General features: G+C 44.5%; 1 protein-coding gene and 1 long non-coding RNA gene across 5 annotated transcripts in view; one reads left to right on the top strand and one right to left on the bottom strand.

The window, feature by feature from the left end:
* Positions 1-3,958: 3,958 nt before the first annotated feature.
* The window catches only part of LOC118386752 (protein eva-1 homolog C-like), a 226,051-nt gene continuing 214,518 nt past the window's right edge, over positions 3,959-15,491 (bottom strand). For all 4 annotated transcript variants that reach the window (XM_035774526.2, XM_035774527.2, XM_035774528.2 and 1 more), the window contains 2 exons: positions 8,761-8,940; positions 3,959-6,979 (listed from right to left, as the gene is read on the bottom strand). In XM_035774526.2, coding sequence (XP_035630419.1) covers positions 6,591-6,979; positions 8,761-8,940 — 569 coding nt within the window. In that variant the 3' untranslated portion in view covers positions 3,959-6,590. The remainder of the gene's footprint in view (positions 6,980-8,760; positions 8,941-15,491) is intronic.
* LOC127931330 (uncharacterized) lies at positions 9,172-10,607 on the top strand. Its single transcript, XR_008140745.1, has 4 exons — positions 9,172-9,284; positions 9,556-9,678; positions 10,246-10,331; positions 10,473-10,607. It is a non-coding gene; the product is annotated as an uncharacterized LOC127931330 (long non-coding RNA).

Here is a 15,491-nt window from a genome sequence, read left to right as displayed (position 1 = left end):
ACGTGATCTTTCTGTCCAAGAACTCGGGAGGTCATCTACATGTTATCCACTCACACCAGAGGCCTCTTCTCAAACACACAACACACATAACAAACATGTAAATAGGGGAACACTCATAATAGTGTGTGTGTGTGTGTGTGTGTGTATTTGGGGTGAGAGCAGCAGGAAGCTCATGTTGGCGGGAGAGTCCACCTGCAATCGGCTGGCCTAGGTTAAGGATATGACATCGAATCCAATTTTAATCGTCACATGCGCTGAATACAACAGGTCTAGCTAGACCTTACCGTGAAGTCCTTACTTACAAGCCCTTAACCGAAAACCCAGTTCAAGAAATAGAGTTAAGAAAATATTGACTAAATATACTAAAGTATTTTTTTAAATAAAAAAGTAACACAATAAAATTACAATAAACAGGCTACATACAGGGGGTGGGGGTGTCAATGTAAATAGTCCGGGTGGCCATTTGATTAATTGTTCAGCAGACTTATGACTTGTGGGTAGAAGCTGTTAAGGAGCCTTTTGGACCTAGACTTGGCTCTCCATCACCGCTTGCCGTGTGGTAGTAGAGAGAACAGTCTATGACTTGGGTGACTGGAGTCTTTGACCATTTTTTGGGCCTTCCTCTGACACCGCCAAGCATATAGGCAAGAAGCTTAGCCCCAGTGATGTACTGGGTCGTACACCTTATGGTCGGATGCCGAGCAGTTGTCATACCAGGCGGTGATGCAACCGGTCAGGATGCTCTCAATGGTGCAGCTGTATAACTTTTTGAGGATCTGGGGACCCATGCCAAATCTTTTCACTCTCCTGGGGGGGAAAAGGTGTTCTTGTGCCCTCTTCACAACTGTCTTGGTGTGCTTGGACCATGATAGTTAGTTGGTGATGTGGACACCAAGGAACTTGAAACTCTCGACCCTCTCCACGACAGCCCCGTCGATGTTAATGGGGGCCTGTTCAGCCCTTCTTTTCCTGTCGTCCACGATCCTTTGTCACATTGAGGAAGAGTTTGTTTTCCTGGCACCACACTGTGGAGTGTGGGTTGCGATTGAAATTGAGTCATTAGTGGATTGCGTCATTAGTGGATCTTTTGGGGTGGTATGCGAATTGGAGTGGGTCTAGGGTTTCTGAGATTATGGTGTTGATGTGAGCCATGACAAGCCTTTCAGAGCACTTCATGGCTACCAACGTGAGTGCTATGGTGCGGTAGCCATTTAGGAAGGCTACATTCACTTTATTGGTCAAAGGGGCTATGGTGGTCTGCTTGAAACGTAGGTATTACAGACTCGGTCAGGGAGAGGTTGAAAATGTCAATGAAGAAAGTTGGTCTGCGCATGCTCTGAGTACACATCCTGGTAATCTGTCTGGCCCCGCGGCCTTGTAAATGTTGACCTATTTAAAGGTCTTGCTCACATTGGCTACAGAGAGCATGATCACACAGTCATCCTGAACAGCTGGTGATCTTATGCATGCTTCAGTGTTACTTGCATCAACGCGAGCATAAAAGGAATTTAGCTTGTCTGGTAGGCTACATGTCACTGGGCAGCTTGCGACTGGGTTTACCTTTGTAGTCCGTAGCTCGTTGAGTGCGGTCCTAGTGCCAGCATTGGTTTGTGGTTATAAATAGACTGCTACGAATAATATAGATGAGAACTCTCTCGATAGATAGTGGGGTCTACAAATTATCATGAGGTACTCTACCGCAGGCGAGCATTACCTCCAGACTTCTTTAATATTAGACATCGCGCACTAGCTGTTATTGACAAATAGACACCCTGCCCCTAGTCTTACCAGACGTTGCTGCTCTGTCCTACCGATGCACAGAAAACCAAGCCACCTCTATATTATCCATGTTGTCCTTCAGCCACGACTCAGTGAAACATAAGATATTACAGTTTTAATGTCCCATTGGTAGGATAGTCTTGATCTGAGATAATCCAGTTCATTTTCCTGTGATTGCACATTGGCCAATAGGACGGATGGTAGTGGCAGTTTGCCCACTCTCCGATGAATTCTCACAAGGCACTCCGATATCCGCCCCGGGCCTGGTCTTGGGAAAGCAGTATATCCTTCGCGTCAGACTCATTAAATAAAAAATCTTCATCCAGTTTGAGGTGAGTAATCTCTGTTCTGCCATTCTCTGTGACACGGAGGCTCTCCGCACTGCCAAAGCTGACTCTCTCTCTATTCACATAGTCCTAGATCTATCCACTGCCTTTGACACAGTGAACCATCAGATCCTGCTTTCCACCCTCTCAAGGCTGGGCGTCTTAGACTCTGCACTCTCTTGGATTGCATTCTGCCTTGCAGGCCATTCCTACCACTACTGGTGTCCCCCAGGGCTCAGTTCTAGGCCCTTTCCTCTTCACACCAAGTCTCTCTTATCACTGCTATGCGGATGAAACTCAACTACTTTTCTCCTTCCCCCTTCTGACACCCAGGTGGCAACACAAATTCTACATGCCTGGCCGATATCTCAACTTGGATGTCGGCCCACCACCTCAAGCTCAACTTCGACAAGACGGAGCTGCTCTTCCTCCCGGTGAAGGCCTGCCCGCTCAAAGACCTCTCCATTACGGTCGACAACTCCACGGTGTCCCCTTCCCAGAGTACAAAGAACCTTGATTGGACCCTGGACAACCTCCTGTCGTTCTCTGCAAACATCAAAGCAGTGACTTGTGCCTGCAGGTTCATGCTCTACAACATCCGTAGAGTAGTTGGACGACTACAACTCGCTGTTGGCTGGGCTCCCCGCTTTTGCCATCAAACCCCTGCAACTTATCCAGAACACTGCAGCCCGCCTGGTTTTCAACCTTTCCAGGTTCTCAGATGTCACCCGACACTCCACTGGCTTCCAGTCGAAGCTCGTATTCTCTACACGTCCATGGTGTTACCGACGGAACAGCAAAAGGAGCTGCCCCTCCCTACCTTCAGGCTCAAACCCTATACCCCAACCCGAGCATGCCCTTATGTCACCTCAGGTCTCCTGGCCCTCCCATCCTATGGAACGGCGGCTCCCGCTCACCCCGGTCCAAGCACTTCTCGATCCTGGTTGAACCAGCTTCTTCCTGAAGCTAGGAAATCAGAGTCCTTGCCCATCTTCCAAAATTATCTTCAAACAGTCTCTTAAATAATCGTCCTCCTCACCTCGACCCCACCCCAAAAATATATCAAATAAAAATGAACCAGCACTTGCACTTGAAAGGTTCCATTTCTTAGCTCTGGTCCAAGGAATAGTGTGCATTCCTCCTCTAATAGTGGAGGAATGCGCCACATGCCTTGGACCAGAGCTAGTCGGTTTCTATGAATTGAGGAGAAGCAGGAATTCACAGGAAAATCATCGGGGAAATCAAATCCCTGTGGTAGTTTAAAGTGAATGTTTTTGACTTTGACCTCAATGGAGTGGCTAGTTTATGAGGTGACTTGGAGGAGTCAACTTGGCATGTTGACCTTAACAGCAGCGGTATACAGCTGAATGGTTTTACACTGTCATTTGTAGCCATTTTCTAGTGTATCAAGTTGCAGTTAGTCAGTTAATCATTCAAACAGGCTTCTACAAAACCTCAATCATAATGTAACAAGATGAGAAAATAGCTTATTATGCTATCTATCTATTTGTCATTTCACACTGGGTTTTATTTGCAATACAAAGGATGCCACTGCACAATCCACATTCCAAGGGCATCAGAGCTCGATGTAGTCTTTTTGTTGCAATCGAACAAGTGTAGGCCACAGCGTGATAGATATCGACACGTTACGTTTATATTGCAGGTTTATTTTCCATGATCGGCTCAACTACTTGGCCCGTAACATCCCGAAAGGTGTTTCCTGGCAAAAATGGCAAGCCACCAGTGGCAATGTCCAGTGTTTACCGACATTGCTTGTAATATTGTAATAGTGTTTATTGTCCATTGGAAATAATGGACAGTTACTGAACAGAAAGTATAAGCATTGGCCAGCAGGATATTCACCTTTTATTTAATCAAACTCCCATGGAAATCTGGTTTAAATATGGTGATGTGACTAAGGAAACAGGAATAGTTTCAGTTGCTATGGGAAATATAAACAAAACTTACATCACCAAAATAAAATGCGCAAAAGTCGCATGTTTCGCCACCAGATGGCGCACAATCTTCATGATACACTGAACAGTGGTGATGTGGATCAAATATTTGTGTGAATTCACATAACTAGGTAAAAATAAAACAAGATGAGTCAAGACCTTATTTCCAACACAGTTTTCAACACAGTTTATTCCAAGCACAGGAGTCATATTTTGGTCTCACTTACCAGCTATTGTATTGGCATATTTTCTGTCCCATTGAAACTGAAACACAAGCTTTTTCAATAAAAAAAAAAACATAATTGATTGCAGTTGGAGTGAAGATTCGTCACTGCCTTCTCATTTCACCTCTCACGCAAGAAAATCCCAAACTTCTTTTGATAAACCATGATTCCTACGGTTCACCCAGTGCAACTGAACTGTAGTGATAATAGCTTATATTATTAACAACATGATCATTACAATAATACCTGACAGATAGCCCAACAGTGTCACGTGGTGGTTAACCCTAGTAGTGATGACCACAGTAATATTTAGGAAGCTCTTTCACTGGTAGGCAAATTAACAGGATTTTGTTCTGTAGCCATTTCCTTGCCTGTGGTCCTAGATCTTTTTGTGCTGTCTTGACAAGTCCTATGGCCACTGGCATGACAAAACTGATCTAGGGCCAGCCTCGCCATTTTCATGTGGACAACACACACACAAGCCTGTTTGACAAAGTGAGAAAAAGATTATTGCAATTGATTGATGGATTCTAATATAACAGCTTGACTGGGTTACCTTCTCCACCAATAGACATCCTTGTTGCCAGGTAGGCCACTGCACTGTGCATATTAAAACATATAAAAAATAAGCCTATTAAATCACTTGACCTCTTCGAGGTGTTTTCCATGGTGTTTTTTCATTTTATAAATGGGAAAGGGGGATACCTAGTCAGTTGTACAACTGAATGCATTCAACTGAAATGTCTTCCGCATTTAACCCAACCCCTCTGAATCAGAGAGGTGCGGGGGGCTGCCATTATCAACATCCACGTCTTCGGCGCCCAGGGAACAGTGGGTTAACTTCCTTGCTCAGGGGCAGAACGACAGATTTGTACCTTGTCAGCTCGGGGATCCTATGCAGCAACCTTTCGGTTACTCGCCCAATGCTCAAATGCTGACACATCTGGAGTATTGTATAGTATTGACTGTATTCATGAAGTGACTCAAGAGTAAGAGTGCTGATCTAGGATCAGTTTAGCCTTTTATATCATAATGAATCAGATTACATGGAGATGGGGGACCTGATCCTAGATCAGCACTCCTACAATGAGAAGCTTAATGAATTCGGGCCCCAATCCTCTTCTTAAGAAACAAATAGAAACTACCATACACAAAAACGCTAGGGGCTACATCCAAAACGGCACCCTATTCCCTATGTTGTGCACTAATTTTAGCCAGAGATTTGCCAGACCCTTATAAGGTTCTAGCCAAAAGTAGAGCACTATAAAGGAAATAGGGTGCCATTTTGGACTCCCCTAGGATTGCATCCCTGAGGTGCCAGACAAGTTTTGATAACCGCAGTATAAAAATATCTCATAATAATAACCGTAAAGACAAAAACACACAACAATACAACTATTAAATATTATATAAAATAGATTTCATAAAATGTTTGAGAAGAATAAAAAAAACAAAACACATTTTGGGTTCAAGAGACAGCGTTGGTTGACCTTGGTCATTTTCCTCTTAAAGATTGTGACGTTGTTGGTCCACTGTCCCACTGTCCAATTTGACTGTAAGTGTTACGCTGTAAGTTTCACTTTGAGTGTCACGATGTCCTTTGAACTGTTACGCCTCTCCTAAAGCCATTCGACCATTTGAATACTGGAGGGTGAGTGAGCATAAAGCAAGCTGCACGCTTTCAGATTTGCCCAATTCTCAATATCCACTAGGCAACACTGGAGTAACATTGGCAACTGTCCTTAAGTCACCTTTGACCTTTCAGGCTTCACAGTCTCAGTATCTCAAGATCATCCACTTCAGGAGGGTGCGATGAGGTAAAATGTGAGGCAGTGCAGTTAGCTGACCTTTCACCTTCATCCTCCACCAATGAGAGGCAGGCTCCGGGTCAAGCTTACCATGCTGAGAAGTAGGAGCTTATTCTCACTGCATCAACAGAGTTATTTTTTTGCTTTACAGTGCCCACACGGACACAGACTGACTGACAGACAGAGGGCGATATTTATCCTTCCTGGTCTGCAAGCGTCACCGTGTTCCATCGTGCGGTTCCAAACCCCCGCAGTCCAAAGTGGTCCTGTTATCATGCACACCTCCGAAAACCAGGTCCGGTGGTGGGGTCCCTTCCCCCCATCCCCAAACCCTAGTGTGTTTTTGTGGTCCTACACATCCCATCTCAAGTACTGCACTCCAACCTTCACAGCCCCCTTTCTAGATCTAGTAGCGGTTCATTTACGGTCCTCAATAATAGCAGTTGAGGCTCCGTGTCCCGGGTTCATCTAGATCTAGTAGCGGTTCATTTACGGTCCTCAATAATAGCGGTTGAGGCTCCGCGTCCCGGGTATGTCGGGTTGACCGTTCATCCAGATCTCTCGTATGATCCTCTCCCTCTCCTCCAGACGCTGTGCCCGCTCCAGCTCTTCCGCAGACGTGAACACGTTCATGTTGAGCGTGCGCTCGAAGCGGCGGTGGCGGCGCGCGGATAGATCCGACGTGGTTTCCCAGTCCGAGTCTGAGTCGCTGGAGTCCGATGAGGAGTCGGTGGGCCGCAGGCGGTTCTTGGTGGTGGTGCCGGGGCAGCGGCGGCGAGGCTGGCAGTCGGTGCGGCACGAGATCTGGACCACCAGAGCAAACAGGGTGAGGAGGAGGCCCAGGCACACGCCGCACACAAAGTAGAGCGCAGCGCGCTCTGGGTGGTCTGTAGGGAGAGAGAGAGAGAGAGAGAGAGTCAAATACTGTCATATGTAGAACCAAATGTCGTTCATACATTTCAACATCTTGCCTTTGAAAGCAAAAACTAATTTAACTCCGACTTGCTCTGCTGGATTTACTCATTCTGGCCTTACACAACTGCTCAGTAAATCATTTTGAACACAGAGAGGCACAGTTTGAAATGAAAGAATCTGTACTTCTCCCATGACCACAGAGATTGGGACAAGAAATAGCGATACGAGTGGGAGGTAAAGGAACAGGAAATACTGTGTTCTCTCTGTTTTAGCAGCTGGCTGGAGCAGGTGACTTACGGGAACAGGCGTAATATGTGTGTGTGTGTGTGTGTGTGGGCACGTGCATGAGCGTGTGAGAGCGAGAATGTGTGTGTGCCTGCGTGCATATACCATATGCGTGTGTGACAGTGTTCATGTGTGTGTGTGTGAGTGAGTATGAGGGGGATTTTACAGGGGAAACTATCTCTACATCTGCATTCCTCCAGTCCATATTTAGTAGCTCCTCTCAGTCACAGTGGATGGAGATTAGTGTCTGTACCACCCACATACAACCTAACAGAAACGATACACAGAAATGTCAATGTAAACCCACTACAGGGCCCTAGCATCAACAATTGTTGATTGTAGCCCTTTCCTGTAGTCAAATGACTAGTGCCCTCATGGGTAGAATATTAATCATACGTTTCATAATTAATAAACATTATTTCAAAATACATGCTGAAAATCTGGTATTTCTATGTCAAACGGTTTTGATATGTTTCAGTCCTCTGTGATGTATATAAAGTGTAACATTGGAATGCAAACTCAAAATACATCTCAACTCTATATCTGACCTGCTACAGGTGTCTTCTTTTAATAACCACGTGTGTGAGGTGTATACTTTGGTTTCAAAGTCAATTTGTTTAAGACTACCAACAACCACTTTGTGTGACCTGATTTAGCCCACTGCAGTAAAAGGTTCCTCAGAGCCCAACCTTAACCCCTTCTCTACCGCACTGTCATCCAAGAGATTGTGTGAATGTTTCTGTACATGCAAAGTTGCTGTAATGTTGTGCGAACCTGTACCTGCTCTGACGCTATAGGATGCGTGAATGTTTAACCTGCTATGAAGGTGTACGTTGTGTGAACGTTGATCTTGCTTTGTTGGTGTAACGTTGTGTGAACGTTGCTGCACTTGCTAAGTTGGTGTAATGTTGTGTGAATGTTTTTGTACCTGCTTTATTGTTTTAGGTTGTGTGAGCATTGTACTAAGCTATGTTGCAGTAACGTTGTTTGAACGTTGAACCTGCTATGAAGGTATATGAGGGGAACGGCACCTCAGTACCTCCAGGCTCTGATCAGGCCCTACACCCAAACAAGGGCACTGCGTTCATCCACCTCTGGCCTGCTCGCCTCCCTACCACTGAGGAAGTACAGTTCCCGCTCAGCCCAGTCAAAACTGTTCACTGCTCTGGCTCCCCAATGGTGGACACTCCCTCACGACGCCAGGACAGCGGAGTCAATCACCACCTTCCGGAGACACCTGAAACCCCACCTCTTTAAGGAATACCTAGGATAGGATAAAGTAATCCTTCTCACCCCCCTTAAAAGATTTAGATGCACTATTGTAAAGTGGCTGTTCCACTGGATGTCATAAGGTGAATGCACCAATTTGTAAGTCGCTCTGGATAAGAGCGTCTGCTAAATGACTTAAATGTAAAAATGTAATGTATATGCTTGCGATGTTGCCATAACATTGTGAACTTTGCTGTACCTGCTATATAGTTGAAGGCTGCCAGTGAGCTACTGATAAGGGACATGTCGGTGCTGACAGTTGTAGCATTGATCACAGGGTTCATGTCTGGCGGCCGGGGGGCTTTGTCCTCCACTCCTCCCTCATTTGTCTTCACCTCCCCAGAGTAGGAACCAAACTCCCTCCCTCGCTTCTTCTTTCCTGGGGGGATAGCAAACAGGACATTGACATTGGGGTCAGGCAGACTGTTATGATCAGATACTTCTTTCCTGGGGGATAATAAACGGGACATTGACAATGATGATGTATATACACCATGGATTGCTGATGCTATGTATTGGCCAATGAGAGGCAAAAAAGCCACCAGTCGGCCATATTAAGATGTTTTTATTGTCACATTCACTGGAAAGGTGCAGTGAAATGTGTTGTTGTACAGGGTCAGCCATAGTAGTATGATAGGTGTTGTTTTACAGGGTCAGCCATAGTAGTATGATAGGTGTTGTTTTACAGGGTCAGTCATAGTAGTATGATAGGTGCAGTGTAATGTGTTGTTTTACAGGGTCTGCCATAGTAGTATGATAGGTGTTGTTTTACAGGGTCAGTCATAGTAGAATGATAGGTGTTGTTTTACAGGTTCAGTCATAGTATTATGATAGGTGCAGTGTAATGTGTTGTTTTACAGGGTCTGCCATAGTAGTATGATAGGTGTTGTTGTACAGGGTCAGTCATAGTATTATGATAGGTGTTGTTGTACAGGGTCAGCCATAGTAGTATGATAGGTGTTGTTGTACAGGGTCAGTCATAGTAGTATGATAGGTGTTGTTTTACAGGGTCAGCCATAGTAGTATGATAGGTGTTGTTTTACAGGGTCAGTCATAGTAGTATGATTGGTGCAGTGTAATGTGTTGTTTTACAGGGTCAGCCATAGTAGTATGATAGGTGTTGTTTTACAGGGTCAGTCATAGTATTATGATAGGTGTTGTTTTACAGGGTCAGCCATAGTAGTATGATAGGTGTTGTTTTACAGGGTCAGTCATAGTAGTATGATAGGTGTTGTTTTACAGGGTCAGTCATAGTAGTATGATAGGTGTTGTTGTACAGGGTCAGTCATAGTAGTATGATAGGTGTTGTTTTACAGGGTCAGTCATAGTAGTATGATAGGTGTTGTTTTACAGGGTCAGTCATAGTATTATGATAGGTGTTGTTGTACAGGGTCAGTCATAGTATTATGATAGGTGTTGTTGTACAGGGTCAGTCATAGTATTATGATAGGTGTTGTTGTACAGGGTCAGCCATAGTAGTATGATAGGTGTTGTTGTACAGGGTCAGCCATAGTAGTATGATAGGTGTTGTTGTACAGGGTCAGCCATAGTATTATGATAGGTGCAGTGTAATGTGTTGTTTTACAGGGTCTGCCATAGTAGTATGATAGGTGTTGTTTTACAGGGTCAGTCATAGTAGAATGATAGGTGTTGTTTTACAGGTTCAGTCATAGTATTATGATAGGTGCAGTGTAATGTGTTGTTTTACAGGGTCAGCCATAGTAGTATGATAGGTGTTGTTTTACAGGGTCAGGCATAGTAGTATGATTGGTGCAGTGTAATGTGTTGGTGCAGTGTAATGTGTTGTTTTACAGGGTCAGCCATAGTAGTATGATATGTGTTGTTTTACAGGGTCAGTCATAGTAGTATGATAGGTGTTGTTTTACAGGGTCAGGCATAGTATTATGATAGGTGTTGTTTTACAGGGTCAGCCATAGTAGTATGATAGGTGTTGTTGTACAGGGTCAGTCATAGTATTATGATAGGTGTTGTTTTACAGGGTCAGGCATAGTAGTATGATTGGTGCAGTGTAATGTGTTGTTTTACAGGGTCAGTCATAGTATTATGATAGGTGTTGTTTTACAGGGTCAGTCATAGTAGTATGATAGGTGTTGTTGTACAGGGTCAGGCATAGTAGTATGATAGGTGTTGTTGTACAGGGTCAGTCATAGTATTATGATAGGTGTTGTTTTACAGGGTCAGGCATAGTAGTATGATTGGTGCAGTGTAATGTGTTGTTTTACAGGGTCAGTCATAGTATTATGATAGGTGTTGTTTTACAGGGTCAGTCATAGTAGTATGATAGGTGTTGTTGTACAGGGTCAGCCATAGTAGTATGATAGGTGTTGTTTTACAGGGTCAGTCATAGTAGTATGATAGGTGTTGTTGTACAGGGTCAGTCATAGTATTATGATAGGTGTTGTTGTACAGGGTCAGTCATAGTATTATGATAGGTGTTGTTGTACAGGGTCAGTCATAGTAGTATGATCATAGTAGTATGATAGGTGCAGTGTCATGTGTTGTTGTACAGGGTCAGTCATAGTATTATGATAGGTGTTGTTTTACAGGGTCAGTCATAGTATTATGATAGGTGTTGTTGTACAGGGTCAGCCATAGTAGTATGATAGGTGTTGTTTTACAGGGTCAGTCATAGTAGTATGATAGGTGTTGTTGTACAGGGTCAGCCATAGTAGTATGATAGGTGTTGTTTTACAGGGTCAGTCATAGTAGTATGATAGGTGTTGTTGTACAGGGTCAGTAGTATGATAGGTGTTGTTTTACAGGGTCAGTCATAGTAGTATGATTGGTGCAGTGTAATGTGTTGTTTTACAGGGTCAGTCATAGTATTATGATAGGTGTTGTTGTACAGGGTCATCCATAGTAGTATGATAGGTGTCGTTTTACAGGGTCAGTCATAGTAGTATGATTGGTGCAGTGTAATGTGTTGTTTTACAGGGTCAGTCATAGTAGTATGATAGGTGTTGTTTTACAGGGTCAGTCATAGTAGTATGATAGGTGTTGTTTTACAGGGTCAGTCATAGTATTATGATAGGTGTTGTTGTACAGGGTCAGTCATAGTATTATGATAGGTGTTGTTGTACAGGGTCAGTCATAGTATTATGATAGGTGTTGTTGTACAGGGTCAGTCATAGTAGTATGATAGGTGTTGTTGTACAGGGTCAGTCATAGTATTATGATAGGTGTTGTTGTACAGGGTCAGTCATAGTATTATGATAGGTGTTGTTGTACAGGGTCAGTCATAGTATTATGATAGGTGTTGTTGTACAGGGTCAGTCATAGTATTATGATAGGTGTTGTTGTACAGGGTCAGTCATAGTATTATGATAGGTGTTGTTGTACAGGGTCAGTCATAGTATTATGATAGGTGTTGTTGTACAGGGTCAGTCATAGTATTATGATAGGTGTTGTTGTACAGGGTCAGTCATAGTATTATGATAGGTGCAGTGTAATGTGTTGTTTTACAGGGTCAGTCATAGTAGTATGATAGGTGTTGTTTTACAGGGTCAGTCATAGTAGTATGATAGGTGTTGTTTTACAGGGTCAGTCATAGTATTATGATAGGTGTTGTTTTACAGGGTCAGTCATAGTAGTATGATAGGTGCAGTGTCATGTGTTGTTTTACAGGGTCAGTCATAGTATTATGATAGGTGTTGTTGTACAGGGTCAGTCATAGTATTATGATAGGTGTTGTTGTACAGGGTCAGTCATAGTATTATGATAGGTGTTGTTGTACAGGGTCAGTCATAGTATTATGATAGGTGTTGTTGTACAGGGTCAGTCATAGTATTATGATAGGTGTTGTTGTACAGGGTCAGTCATAGTATTATGATAGGTGTTGTTGTACAGGGTCAGTCATAGTAGTATGATAGGTGTTGTTTTACAGGGTCAGTCATAGTAGTATGATAGGTGTTGTTTTACAGGGTCAGTCATAGTAGTATGATAGGTGTGTTAATTCACTCGGCTACCTATAAAGTATGCAATGTTAGCTAGCTGGCGAACAATACATTAGCAGCTCGTTTCAGTTAGCCTGCACACACAGTTCCTGTAGCTATCATTTTCTAAATATATTTACTTACTTGAATAGGTTCTCCCACTGCCTACATTTTCTGGGTCCTTAGAAAAACAAAATAATGGGCAATCTACCAGAAGTTTTAGGTGGTAGAAAAATACAGTCAGCCATGTGGATGATTGGAGGGCTTCCCCACCAGACTGATTCTGGTCTGCCAACATTTTAAATATTAAAAAAAATATGTTTATTTATCTGTTATTTTACCAGGTAAGTTGGTAAAACACGTTCTCATTTACAGCAATGACCTGGGGAATAGTTACAGGGGACAGGAGGGGGATGAATGAGCCAATTGTAAACTGGGGATTATTAGGTGACCGTGGTGGTTTGAGGGCCAGATTGGGAACATGGCGCCTGGTGTGGTTGCTATGTGATTTGTGACGCAACTGCAAGCCATCTATATAGTCCACGATCAGCCCCCTGGTCTGACTGACGTTGAGGGAATAGAGTCACATCGCTACGGGAAAAGATCTATTAGGGGAATTTCAGGAGACATTTCCGGAGTCTGCCGAATTGTGTTCCATCCATTAACAGCTGTAAACATCTGCATATGATCATAGTGAGTTCTCTCACAGTTTAAACTGCTTTCACAATACACAATATTTGCCACAAATGTCACGTTCGACATCGACTCTCCATCGTTGATACTGGGACTTTGAGTATTGTGTACTAAAGGTGAGCCGAGGTTGAGTTGTTTGAGTAGTAGTTGAGCACATGATTATCTGATTACGTAGCTCCATAATGAACACTGTGCAGAGGTCCCTGAATTCTCTAATCCAACAGACTGTCTGCAGAAGTCTGTACATCCCCTCTGTACTTAGCCATATAAAGAGGAGAGGTGGGCTCACTCTATAATCCAACACTGACATGTGAAACAGATCTGGACTACGTTTGTTCGATGTTTGTGTGCAACGTTTCAGTGAAAACACTACAACTCCACCAGGCAGCGGGGATAAACACAGAGATGGAGGGTAGAGACTTACATCGACCCAACTGAGTGGAATGTATGTGTGTGTGTGTACACTCAAACCCCCTAATTGCAGGATCTGTAAGGTGTGTCGGGCACACAGCCTTGATCTGATATATGTAGTTTAGAGAGCGAAACTGCTGACTGAGTAGGTAAGTGTTTCCACCTGGACCAAATGCAGTGTAACACATTGCAGACCAGTACCTAATAGGCATTACGAGGGATATACTGCTCTTTTATACAATAAAGTCTGGAAAATATATGGATCAAACAGATATATTTGATTGTTTCAAAAGGATATACACTATGTTCAAAACATTAGGAACATCTTCATAATATTGACTTGTACCCCTTTTTGCCCCCAGAACAGCCTGAATTAGTTGGGGCATGGACTAAAGGTGTCTAAAGAGTTCCACAGGGATACTGGCCCATGTTGACTCCAATGCTTCCCACAGTTGTGTCAAGTTGGCTGGATGTCCTTTGGGTGGTGGACCATTCTTGATACAAACGGGAAACTGTTGAGTGTGAAGAACACAGCAGTGTTGCAGTTCTTGACACACTCAAACCGATGCGCCTGGCACCTACTACCATACTCAATTAAAATGCACTTAAATATTTTGTCTTGCCCAGTCACCCACTGAATGGCACCCATACACAAACCATATCTCAATTGTCTCAAGGTTTAAAATCATTCTTTAACCTGTCTCCTCCCCTTCCTCTACATTGATTGAAGTGGATTTAACAAGTGACATCAATAAGGGATCATAACTTTCACCTGGATTCACCTGGTGAGTCTGTCTGTCACGATCGTCGTAAGAACATTCGGACCATGGGTTCCACATATTTATTGAAGTGAAACGCACAAAACAATAAAGAACAAATGAAACGTGATGTAAATGAAGTGCTCACAGGCAACATAGATTACCCACCCTAGTCACACCCCGACCTAACCACAATAGAAGAGAATAAAAAGGCTCTCTATGGTCAGGGCATGACAGTACACCCCCCCCCCCCAAAGGAGCAGACTCAAAACCTGACTCTATAGGGGAGGGTCTGGTTGGGCATCTAGCGTCGATGGCGGCTCTGGTGCGGGACGAAGAACCCGCTCATCCCGTGGATCCAGCCATGGAGCAGTACTGAACACTGTGCCTGGACTGGACCTTGGTGCAGAGGAAGGCTCCGGCCTTAGAGCGGGACTGGACGCCGTGCCTGGACTGGGCACCGGCGCAGAGGAAGGCTCCGGCCATGGAGCAGGACTGGACGCCGTGCCTGGACTGGGCACCGGCGCAGAGGAAGGCTCCGGCCATGGAGCGGGAGGCTCTGGACTGCAGACCGTCGCTGGAGGCTCTGGACTGCCGACCGTCGCTGGAGGTCTGGGGCGTGGAGCTGGCACAGGACGTACTGGGCTGTGGAGGCATACTGGAGACCTGGTGTGTATAGCCGGCACAGATTGTACCGGAACGATGACACACTTCGCACGGCGAGTGCGGGGAGCTGGCACAGGACGTACCGGACAGATGACACGCACCTCAAGGAGAGTGCGTAGAGCTGGGGGGGGTGTACTGGAGACCTGGTGCATGGAGCCGGCACAGATTTTACCAAACTGATGTCACTCCTTAGGGCGAATGTCGTGCATCATACACCAACACAACAACTCTCTCATTTCTCTCTCCTCCAATTTCTCCATCAACTCACTGACGATCTCTGACTCACTCCTCGGCTCCGCCGACCACCCCTTGTGGCCGCGAACCTTGGCGTCGTCGCTGTCCTCCCTTCTCTCCTTGCGTCTGCTGCCAAGGAAACCTATCCTGTCCTGCCAGGATTTCCTCCCAAGTTCAGGATCCCTTCCCATCCAAGATGTCCTCCCAAGTCCAGG

This window comes from Oncorhynchus keta, chromosome 8 (assembly GCF_023373465.1).
Source record: "Oncorhynchus keta strain PuntledgeMale-10-30-2019 chromosome 8, Oket_V2, whole genome shotgun sequence".
Taxonomy (NCBI): Eukaryota; Metazoa; Chordata; class Actinopteri; order Salmoniformes; family Salmonidae; genus Oncorhynchus; species Oncorhynchus keta.
This window is presented reverse-complemented; position numbering and strand designations above follow the sequence as displayed.